An 11,345-nucleotide genomic window follows, 5' to 3' on the forward strand; every position below is an offset into this window, starting at 1 on the left:
CCTCTTTTCCTTCAAAGTTCTTCCTCATCCTCTTGTCTTCCAATTCTTGCACTGCATCACCACAAAATCACAGGAAAAACCATTTAGTACTGTAGCAAAAAAACGAATATGACACCCAAAAGGTACATAATAAGGTAATAACTTGGGGGGAAAAAAAGTGGCAGAGAGCTTGAATATGCAGAGTTCCAAATCCAAAGTTTAAATTCCATAATCCCAAACAAGGTGATTTGAGATAGAAAATGAGAATTTGTTTCACCTAACAATTACTCCCCTCTCTCTACACCCTCCCCCAACCCCAAAAAAAGGTAGTAAATAAAGAACAGTTACTTTCTCCACTAAATAAGAGCAAATTTCTTTTGTTTCTACCACAAGGAAGAATGTGAAATTTTAAATCATGTTTCATCTTTCCCCTCCATTAAGCCAACACCCTTTAGATACACAGATGGCAGAGCAGAGGGTTGGCCTGGTGTAAAAATCTCAACCAAACTAACATTATCATATTGCCTAACTAAACTTGGGGGACCTCACAGTTGAGTCAGATGGGTTGATCACATTGAGCAGCATGTATAGCAAACAAGTTGATCTGCAGGCAAGCATTGGTTGTAGCTGCTTCAAATGGAAGTAGAAGGCAAACCAATTGATGAAGAATTGAACAGAAGGAAACATGTTGCAGTGTAGATGAACAAGAATCAATATGGTAGCTACAATTAGTTCAACACTTTCTAAGACAAGGAGGCAGAACTCCATCAGATTGAGAATTCGAGATAACTTAAAGAAGCAACAATATAGGAAGCACGGATTGTGCTTGGCAGCTACAAGGTTTCCAACTTGCCACACCGTGTATGAGGATGACGCTCAACTTTGTGCTTGCCATTTGGGAAGGGAGAGGCTTAGCAACTCAGTTGCTGATGTAAGAATTGGGATGATGGGATCAAATGCCAATTGAGAAATGAACTTGATTTAGGGAAAGTTCCACCAAAGGAAAAATTTTGTAACTTTTTCTAACACTTGCAAAAGAATAGTCTTAGTAGAAAACCAACAATTGAACAAAATATGTTGTGTTACATACATTTCAAACTGACAGAAAATTCAAGCCAAAAGAAGCCAGCTTGGGTTCGCATTGAGTGTACATTTTCTTCTTCTTCTTCTCTTTTTTTTTTAGCACAGTTCTACACATGGAAGGGGAGCTTAGGCGCAACGGGGTCGAGGCGTGGAAACAGAATTTTTCAAAAATGCAAGGTAAGGTTGCATACTATAGACCCATTGTGGTCCGCCCCTTTCATGAACCCCGCATATGCGGGAGTTTTATGCACCGGACTGCCTCCTTCTTTTCTTTTGTTTACAGTTCTACACGTGAATGGTAATATGCCAGACTTATTTTAAGCAACATATGGTACACTATATACATGCATTATACACGTAAGTAATAATATGAGAAGGGGATCAAACAATATTTTCATATAAATTTTTTGTCTACACAGACCTCCTCCTTTCCTCTAGAATATCATCAAAGTTAGCCTCCATATCACTATCATCATCGTCATGGCTAGCAAATTTATTGGGATTATACCCGAAAAAAACAACTATAGATGGTGATCACATGAAACATACTCGCATGGCGCTGCCATCCGTATAAAACCACCAGAAACATCAAAGTAAAGTAAAATGTAATTGTGCTCTAGAGTATGTCCAAATTAATATTATATAGTTGCAAATTGAAAGTATGAAAGTTTTTAAATTTAGGCTCACATTTTAAAAATAACAAAAACATTAAACTATAAATTAAAGCTCCAAGAACAACCAGGTACTTCCCCAACTGCAATGGGTTTTTTGCTCCATTGGTATAAAGTTGCCTTATAGCCCTTGATAGTTAAACAAAATTCCACTATATCTTATTTTAACAGATTTTACTCCCACTTTTTTTAAAAAAAAATATTTTCCCCTTGTTCTATATTCTAATGGTGCTAACAACCCCAATATATTCACTCTTTCTAACCAGTGCATCTAATAGTACCTCAGATGAACCTCCCAACCAAACCCTATAATCAATACCCGCCTAAGGAAGCAGAGTCCAAAACCCTCATAAATGTGATGAGCTCATCAAGCTCTCTTTCCTCAAGATTCCAAAGGCTGGAAATCCCAAGTGACAATGTCCCCCCTCTTTGAAATAAAAAGGATAGACTAGAGCATTATGAATGGATTAAAATATGAAAAGTTGAGTGATGAACGACAAAAAGCAGGTATTTCGATGGATCATTTCAACCCAGCTTGGAGGCCTATGTTGAAGAATAGGGTCAATGGATTATTGGATTCTAAATTCAGATGTGCTTACTTAGTTGTTCAATTATGTGCATTTAGTTTGCTTGCATCAGGATTATGTATTTGGGGGGCTTGCTTTTAATATAGTTTTAGGGTAAATTTGCACGTGAAATGCATTAGAGGCTTGTTATAAATAGTGTGTGAAGGTCATGTTAAATAATCATCCACGTTAAACAATCTTTTATTACATATAACCAAGTAATTTTTCAATAATCATCCACGAAGGCTACAAAATTCTGGAAACCCAACTTGGACACAACCCTACTAGGACCCTAGACATCTAAATGAACTAACATAAAAGGGCTTGCAGTCCGTTTATTGACTTGGGAAGCACAAGAAACATGATGCTTCTTTCCCAACTAACAAGACTCATAATCGAGACTAGACACAGAACTCAAACTAGGAACAAGACATTTTAACTTTTCCAATGAAGGATGACCCAAGTGACGATGAATTTGAAAAGGTGTGGGAGCAGCAGTAGTGTAGGCAGTAGAAGGAGATAGTGGCTCAAAGTGATATAGTCCACCAGCTTCACGCCCTTCGCCAATCAGCTTCCTCGTTTTTGAATCTTGAATAACCACATAATCAAGGAAGAATGCCATTGAACAATTCATGGATTTAGTAATTTTTCCAACAGACATAAGGTTGAAAGGAAATTTGAGAATATATAAAACCGAATAAAGGGAAATAAAAGAAGTGGGATTTATAGTCCTAATTCCCTTGATTGCAGTAGTAGATCCTTCAGCAAGAGTAACACAAGGTAAATTTTTAGGATATCGAAGAGTGGAAAAAAACTAGGTATACCTGCAATATGACCAGTGGTAGTTGAGTCTATGGCCCAAGGACTAGGATGACAAGTACTAGATGGTAGATACATTGTGTGATTACATGTTTGGGCAAGAAATGCAATGGGAAGAGAAGCTTGTTGTGACGTTTGACACTGCTAGAACTTGGAATACTCTTCTTCTGACATAAATACAGTACGTTGCCCCCCATTCGTCCCCAAAGGTTAGGAGTCAGTGGTGGCTACGTTAGCTGTCCCAAAGGTGTGTAGTCAGTGGTGGCTGCATTGGCAACACGTAAAGGTTTGCAATGAAGATCCCAATACTGCTCAATGGTATGATTATTCTATCCACAATGGATGCACTTGCGAGGAGTACCTCTGCCTCATCTGTCCCTACCACTACAATCACTCAAACCACCACAATAACTTTTGTGGTTATTTGATAGAGAATTAGAATCACCCTGTGTAGCAAAGGTTGTCCTCTCAAAGCTAGATGCAAGAGCAGGGGAATGCGTGCTAAAGGAAGCATGAAGGACATAAGAATAAACATCGGCAAATAATGGCAGCTCAGCACTACTGAGTATCTAAGACCAAACTACCTCAAACTCAGGTCTCAAGTTTGCTAGAACACGGAGAATTGTAATCTAATCCCTATGCTTCTGCATCTCACAAACATCGACAGTTATAGGTTGCACGACATTAAGCTCCTCATGAATATGTTTCATCCCTCCAAAATAATCTGCAATGCTCCTATCTCTTTATTGTAACTGAAAGCATTCCTGGGATAAATCATATACATGTAATGTTATTGGAGTATAGAAGTCTGACATAATCCCAAATCTCCTTGCAAGTATCTAGATGCATACACATATGTCCAATCTGTGGTTCAATCAAATTCCATAGAAAGGAAACAATCAAGGCATCTTCCTGAACCCACATGTCTTTTCTCTTCTCATCAAAAGAATCAGAATGGAGCAAGTGGTCAGATTTCCCTCATCCTACTAAATAAATCCGAACAGCTTTAGACCATTGAACATAGTTCTTTCCATCCAACGTTTGAGTCGTTATTTGTGACAGCAATGTAGGAAACAAATTTTTGGGATTCATAGATTCCATCCCAACACTCACAAATAAGCAATTACACTGAAAACAAGAACAACAATCAAAACTAATCGGGACAATCACAAAGTATGTGAAGCACTAACAACAATAGACGAGGTGAACAACTCACCGACGGATATCGAACTGCCACAGCACTCACAAATCAGCAACCACACCAAAAACAAGAAGAACAATCAATAATCGAGACAATCACAAACTATGTGAAGCACTGACACAACCACAGACTAGGTGAGCAACTTACCGATGGATTATACACTGCCACAGCCTCACAACTGAACATACGAACGCTACCACGGTTCCAAAAAATTCACAAACAAGCCTTGACAAACCCTGAATTGAAATTAACAGAATACCACAAGTGCATTGTTGAAAAAGGTTGAATTTTTAAGCAAAAGACTGGCCTAACAGCTTGATAATATAGCCCCAAAGAAGGAATTAGAGCATGGCAGAGGAAAAAAGTAAAAAAAGTGGCCGGAATTTAACTCATGTGCCAACGCATGGGATTGGCCTTGCCAAGATTTGGCCAACACGTGAGGGCGCATGGGGTGTCCTCTGACGATGGGAGTTTGTGGGGTGGATTGTCGGGGGGCTGGGGGGGGGGTGGTGGTTCTGTTTATGGTTATATGGTTGGATTTATGAAATAATATGGATAAGGAAAGAACAGCTGCGGGAATGGTGTTTTCCAGTGACAACTGAGGGGACTAGGGTTTAGGTTGGATCAAACTTTGATACCATGTTAAGATTTGATTAAATGAATGACCCAACCTGAAGATAGGTCTCTTCCTTTATTTATAATACAAATTAAATACATTCTACTGACAATAATACCACTTACTAACACTCATTAACTAAAATACTAACACACTCAATAATAATAATAATAATAATAATAATAATAATAATAATAATAATAATAATAATAATAATAATAATAATAATACTTAAAGACATATATAACCTCTAACAATGACATCCCCCAAAAACATTATGGAACAAACTAGAAGGAGAAAAATAAAAGAAAACAAAGAAAAAAAGAAAAAAAAATCAAGTCAAAAGATTCCTCCAATCATGCTGAACTTCCAAAAAGCAAACTCCCTAAGAAAACCTAAAACCAATGCACCAACAGAGGCCAAGTAGTGAATCTCTTCCAAAACCAGCTGCCAATTCAATTTGTTCCCTGAAAAGATCATGCCTTATGGTCCAAGCATAACTCCCACAACGCTGCAAAAATACGACATTTCCATGATACAGCATCATCCTTTCTCCTCCCAAAGCCCTCCAATGAAGTAGCGAACAATTACTCCACTGATATAGGACAAACCCAATTCTCCCAAGACACCAAATTACTTATTCCAAACCCTCCAAAGAAAATCACAGTGCAAAAAGGAGATGAGATGCTGTCTCAAAATTCTTAATAACAGCACACACAAACATGTGGAGAAAGAGCCTTCAAAGGTCTCTTGATTTGCAACAAACTATTGGTATTGATTTTATTAAGCACAACCAACCAAATAAAAGCCTTGAATTTTGGGGGTACTTAGGGCTTCCAAATAATTGAATATAGAGGGAAAAAAGAATTGGAATGGATCAAGAACTCATAAAATGATTTTCGATAAACCCCCGAATGATCCAAACAGAAACATGCCTACCTGAAGAAAGATAACAAATATTCAATAAAGACAAGAAGGAGGATAACTCCACTAGCTCTCTATCCTCAGGAGATCTCCTAAAATGAAATTCCCAGGAAACCAAAAGGCTGACCAAATCAACCGCAAAGAAGGAAATAACACTATTTTGCCTTGAGCTCAATTGGAAGATGCGGAAAAGATATCGTTTCCCAATCACAAGTCTTTCTAAAAATGGATCTGAGAACCCCCTCACCACCAAAAATTTAGTGTGAGGAGCGAATGAGGATAAATTGAATCTCCCTAGACTCTCTGAAGAACATCTTAAACTAACACTACTATCTTTACCATTCTCACTCAACCCAAACTTACTTCTAGTAACTCTATGCCAAAGGGAAGAATCTTTTGAGGGAAAATGCCATAACGATTTACGTAAGAGACCGGAGTTTTTAGACACCAACTTTCCAAGACCCAACCCTCCCTTCATCATGGCTGCAAATCTTTGATGCTGTCCCGCATCATTTGGTACCAGAGCGCAAACTCAATCTCTATTCTTCCATTACCATCCACCCATTCCCCTTCACTCTTCTCCTCTTTCCTTTTCCTTCCTCTCTTCAATTTCCTTCAATTTCTGCCCATGGCTGCATATCTTTGATGCTGCCCTGCATCAACGAGGCATCAAAACAAGTAAACGACCCCCCCCCCCACCCCCAACCCAAAGATCCTCCCAAATCCGAATGAAATTGCCATTATTTGCTTTGAAGCAAGAGGAAAGAAGAACTGGGCAACCTTCATAAGGGAACTTCTAAGGACTTGCATGACAAACATTAACACTCCCCTGTGAGGATTATGACCAAGTTTCTAGGAGATTTCTTGATATCTTAGATTGTATAACTCAAGCTTCTACCAGTGCTCAATTCCCCATGGTTTCTCTAATTTTGAATCCCAATACTACTACAAAAGTTAGGTGTTTACCAATTTGAATAGGATTGGTGTACATCTCTGTCTGTCCGTCTCTAGATGTGTATCTTTCATAGTGTTTATGGGTGTGATGGTGAGCTATTATTAGAAGAATTACGAACGCATAATTCATTAGATTCTTTTTATGAATGTCAACTAAGTATCATACATAAATTGCTCCCGACTGTTTAATCATTCAATAACCATAGCCATTCTTTGATAAATGATCACTATGAATTAGGCACTAGAATTTTATCAATCCTGTATAGTCACAATATGTCTTTTCCTTAAGATGCCATTTCTTGTGTCTAAGACATCAATTGTCAAACATGGCCACACCTAAAATTTTTAATGAAGGCAGTGCAGCTGCTGTTGGAAAAAAAATGGTGCGTGAGCCTAAGGAAAAATTTTGTTCTAATGGTCATGATAATATGGGAAAGAGAGTCATGATTAAGGTGTGATGATTTGATACTGGCACTAATGTAGGATTAATCGGATCAAGTTATGAAGGGGAATTTTGATGGTGTCAATTATGCATTGGTCCTGTTAGATTTATTGGACAAGGTCTGGTTGCTCTTCAGGGAAAAGAATAGAAATCTCATAAATTGGAGAAAATATTAGCTAGGAAGAGCAACTAGCAAGGGGAATTGAACAATTTGAAGAGCTCCATAAATTACAATGGAGAAGAATTAAAGAGGGATAATCTTAACAAGTGACTTATTCCATACTAATCTATTTCCAGGTTGATTTCCACCCCCCCCCCCCCCTTTGTTTTCCACTACTTTGAGGACTTCTTGTCTTCTTCTAGAAGAAAAGCAATCACCATGTAAAATGGGCACTGAGTAACGAAAAAGCACAACAATTACATGACAAGATGATAAAAATTATAAACTTTATAGACGAAATATGTTGGTAAACAACAACCAAAATCAGATAACCACTCGTGGGTTTTAAAGATGAATTTTGTAACTTGACAATCATCTTTATACACACAAAAAATGATAAAACCGTCCAAGCATGATGATAAAGTAAAGGAAAATGCTAAAAATAGAAGAATCGAGGAAAGAGGAAAGAAACTTTACCCAAACATTTTTCTGATCATACTGATAGCCCGCCCACCCTCATCATCATCTTCATCATCAGAGTACTGCCTGACAAGCTTTTTCTTATGACGGTGCTCTTCTAAACCAGTACGTGATGAAATTTGCTTTAAAGGTTTGTTTAGCTACTATAATCAGCAAAGTTGAAAATATCAAGCAATCCTTCATACTAGTTACAAAATAGCAAAATCTTAAATGTGGATGCAAAATAGAAAAAACTTAGGTGCCATAGGGAACTGTGGCCCCCTAAAATAAAACCATGTCATGCATGCTTGTGCATCATCACACTGCTTACATGCCAGTTTTAGTAGAGAAGGCACCGTTCCATGACCCCGTGGCATACAAGCCTCTCTGCAAGAGAATACCTAAGGCTTTGAAGATGCCATTGGCTGTTTTGAAGCTTCTGATTGTTTTGGGGCCATTGACTGTCTTGGAGCTAGTGGCAATTTTGGAACCACCTGCTGTTTTGCAGAAATTATTTGTTTTGGCATCATTTTACCCTTATTGTGTTCTTGGGATTCCTTCGTCGATTGAAATTGTTGCTTTGGAATGGGCGCATGCACTTTTGAAGATTTTGGTTTGTGCATCGCAGACATGGAATTCTTCGCTCCTAATGCAGAAGCCTTCTCCACAGCAGAAGCTGAGATTTTTGAAGGCAAGCTTTTTGGCCCCATGGGCCGTCCTGGGCCATTTCCATTATTGCTACCAAGCTGTTTTCTAGAATCCACTAACATTATATTAGCCCTATTATTAGAAGTGGACTTCTGGGATCCTGATTTAGGTTGCATTTGACTATTTGTAGAAACTGGTTTTCTTTCTACACGTCTATTGAGGAATTGTTTGCCACTATTGCTTGATGATTCTTTGCTCTTGCTCTTTACCGATGCTTGATAAAATCGCATGTCTTCAACATCAGGGAAAAGTATGGAAAACTGTGTAAGTTCTCTTTATGAAAATAGTATGCTTTGAACCTCATAGACCGGCAACCAGATTTGGAGCAGTGAAGAAACAACACACCAGAGTTTGAAACAGTGCCATTTCGAGGTTGAGACTCTTTTGGTGGAACTGGAAGCTCTGCATCATCAGACAACAGAAAAGAGTAATCTCTTGTATCCTGAAGCTTCTGGACTTTCGTTTTCAATTGCACATATCATCAAATCCATGACAACAGTTAAAACTTCAACTGTACAAATCGAAAAATCCATGACAACAGTTAAAACAAATTATAGTCCTTATCATAATTACAACATCAATCTAGAACATATTGCCCTTTTTTTACCTCATTTGTCATTGTCGGTTGACTAGGTCGAGCAGCAGTTGAAGCAAAGCCATTTTTATTCTGCAGAGGCAGGTAAAACATAATTGGACAAACTACACCCCAAAGCAGTTGAATAGGAAAAAGCATTTCAATGCAACTGCATTCTGCACATCTTCCCACATCTCCATATTTATGTCATATAGAAAGGCCGACTGACCTACAACAAATAACATCTACTGTCCAGACTTGAAACCAACCATGCAACACTTTGGACTTGATCCTTTATTTGATAATTACCCATGTTCTTTCAATATAAGATGAAGGAAAATTATAATGGTCTCCCTGTCAGACAAGGCATCAACTTCAAGATTTTAAGCATCACGGACTTTTTTACCAATCTAAAATGAAGAAAATATCATGAAATAGTTCTGATATAAAACTTCGAGAAGGGTTCATCAAAGGGTGAATCACAACACTCCACAAGCACATGAGCAACATGTTGAGGCAAAACTCAAATTTGCAGCATACAATACCCTATACTGAGAAATTCAAGCCACATACACGATGCTACAATTCAGAAACCTTCGATGCCAAATGCCGAGTTTCTAAAAATAACTTGCTTTCCTGGATTACTCTTTGAGCAATAACTGACTTTGAAGGGCCAAAGAAGGATCCATAACTGTAGAAATGAGATGACAGATATAAGAAGATCCCTAGAAAAAAGTTTGGAACAACAAACCACTTCACTATTTGTACCCAAAAAATGCATGAACATAAAATAATCATTAAACATCACAAAGGGAACATAATGAAACAATCCACACCAATAAACCAACAGTCACCACATACAATCATGTGATCCTGACCAACCATTTAGGTCATATGTAAAAGCAAGCAATGTCATACTTCAAACCATAGTTATTAGAATCATACAATTCATATGAATTCCACACCAAATCAATTTGAATCTTACTAGACAATCAAAAAGCGACCAAACCATTGACCAAGTCTATCCATTCACAAAGCCACATAGTATTCCCCTAACAAGGTGAAAATAAAAGTGAATACAAGTTTAAAACAAAATAATTCAGAATTATGAACTTCAAAACTTCTGTTTCTTGCTAGGAACTTCAGAAATCCTTTCCCATGTACAAGAGCGGGAAAAGTTACTACCAAATAAAATGTCAAAAATATAATTTAATCTAATTAATATAAGGAAAAACATTCACATGTATTAGTTCACAAAGGGTGTCCCCCCCCCCCCTCCCCAAAAAAATCATAATATAATAACATTTACTAAAAGGAAAGGGCAGAAAATATTTGCATGCACACACAAAATCCATTAAGAAATTAGATGATGCATTTGGAAAGAGAAATATTGGTAATAGGGTAAGAAAAATTGATCCTTTGGATAGTATTTATCATTGTGTGGTCCCTCTTTCCCAAATGTTTGAAAGAGAAGCATTTTCAGATAGAGCAGAGAGATGACTATAATGATGATGATGACAATGTTAATCAAAATGTAGGCTGCATGCACACTTGCACCCCCCCAGTTTGAACTAAATGCATTACTAGAAAGCTATTTCACAACAAAGGCAAAAGATGAATTAGTCTCACAAATAACAATATTAGTAATGAAAAGGACACATCACTTACTTATCATACGACAGTTTCTTCCTTTTCTCAGGGCAATTGGCCTGAGTAGAGCCATTTTCCTTCTTCATTTTCTTTCTAAAACGTTCTTTCAGTCGTTGCCTCAATTCAAGATATTCCAATTCCTCCTTGGTAGGTTTTGGAGGTTCTTCCTCTTCACATTCCTCCTCCTCCTCCACCTCCTCAACTCCGTCTTCACCTTCTTCCTTCTCGTACTCATCTAAATCTTCAATAGTCTGATCATACTCCAACATAACCACACACAAAGAAGGAAAAAATAATTAATAGGGCCTTTATTACTAGACAATGACATACACTTACAAAACAATTGATAGGCTTAAATACAAGTCTATTCATGGCAGTCAAATTAAGATTTGAGTCATGAATCATAATCCCAATTTTGGGGAATTTTTTTTTTTTTGATAAGTAATAAGTTTATTGAGATAAAAAATGAACACCAAGTACACAAGGAGTGTACATGGGGTAAACAAATCAAAAACAGAAATTACTAGAATCTAGTAAAT

At 37.5% G+C, this 11,345-nt stretch overlaps 1 protein-coding gene across 1 annotated transcript; it reads right to left on the reverse strand.

Annotated features, from left to right (window-relative positions):
* Positions 1-8,787: 8,787 nt before the first annotated feature.
* Positions 8,788-11,075, reverse strand: LOC131155844 (uncharacterized). The gene is made up of 4 exons (XM_058109292.1): positions 10,825-11,075; positions 9,751-9,847; positions 9,190-9,249; positions 8,788-9,033 (listed from the first exon to the last, which is right to left on the reverse strand). The coding sequence occupies exons 1-4, from the start codon at positions 11,073-11,075 to the stop codon at positions 8,788-8,790; spliced, it is 654 nt and encodes a 217-aa protein (XP_057965275.1).
* Between the last annotated feature and the right edge of the window lie 270 nt (positions 11,076-11,345).

The sequence above is a fragment of the Malania oleifera genome, chromosome 5 (assembly GCF_029873635.1).
Source record: "Malania oleifera isolate guangnan ecotype guangnan chromosome 5, ASM2987363v1, whole genome shotgun sequence".
In the NCBI taxonomy this organism is placed as follows: Eukaryota; Viridiplantae; Streptophyta; class Magnoliopsida; order Santalales; family Ximeniaceae; genus Malania; species Malania oleifera.

Excerpts from the sequence above, each read along its gene's own strand:
- LOC131155844 (XM_058109292.1), bottom strand. The coding sequence starts at position 11,075 with ATGTTGGAGTATGATCAGACTATTGAAGATTTAGATGAGTACGAGAAG. Across the intron at positions 9,250-9,750 it reads CTCGGCATTTGGCATCGAAG|AATAAAAATGGCTTTGCTTC; the intron begins GTTTCTGAATTG and ends CTGCCTCTGCAG. Across the intron at positions 9,034-9,189 it reads AACCGACAATGACAAATGAG|AAGCTTCAGGATACAAGAGA; the intron begins GTAAAAAAAGGG and ends ACGAAAGTCCAG.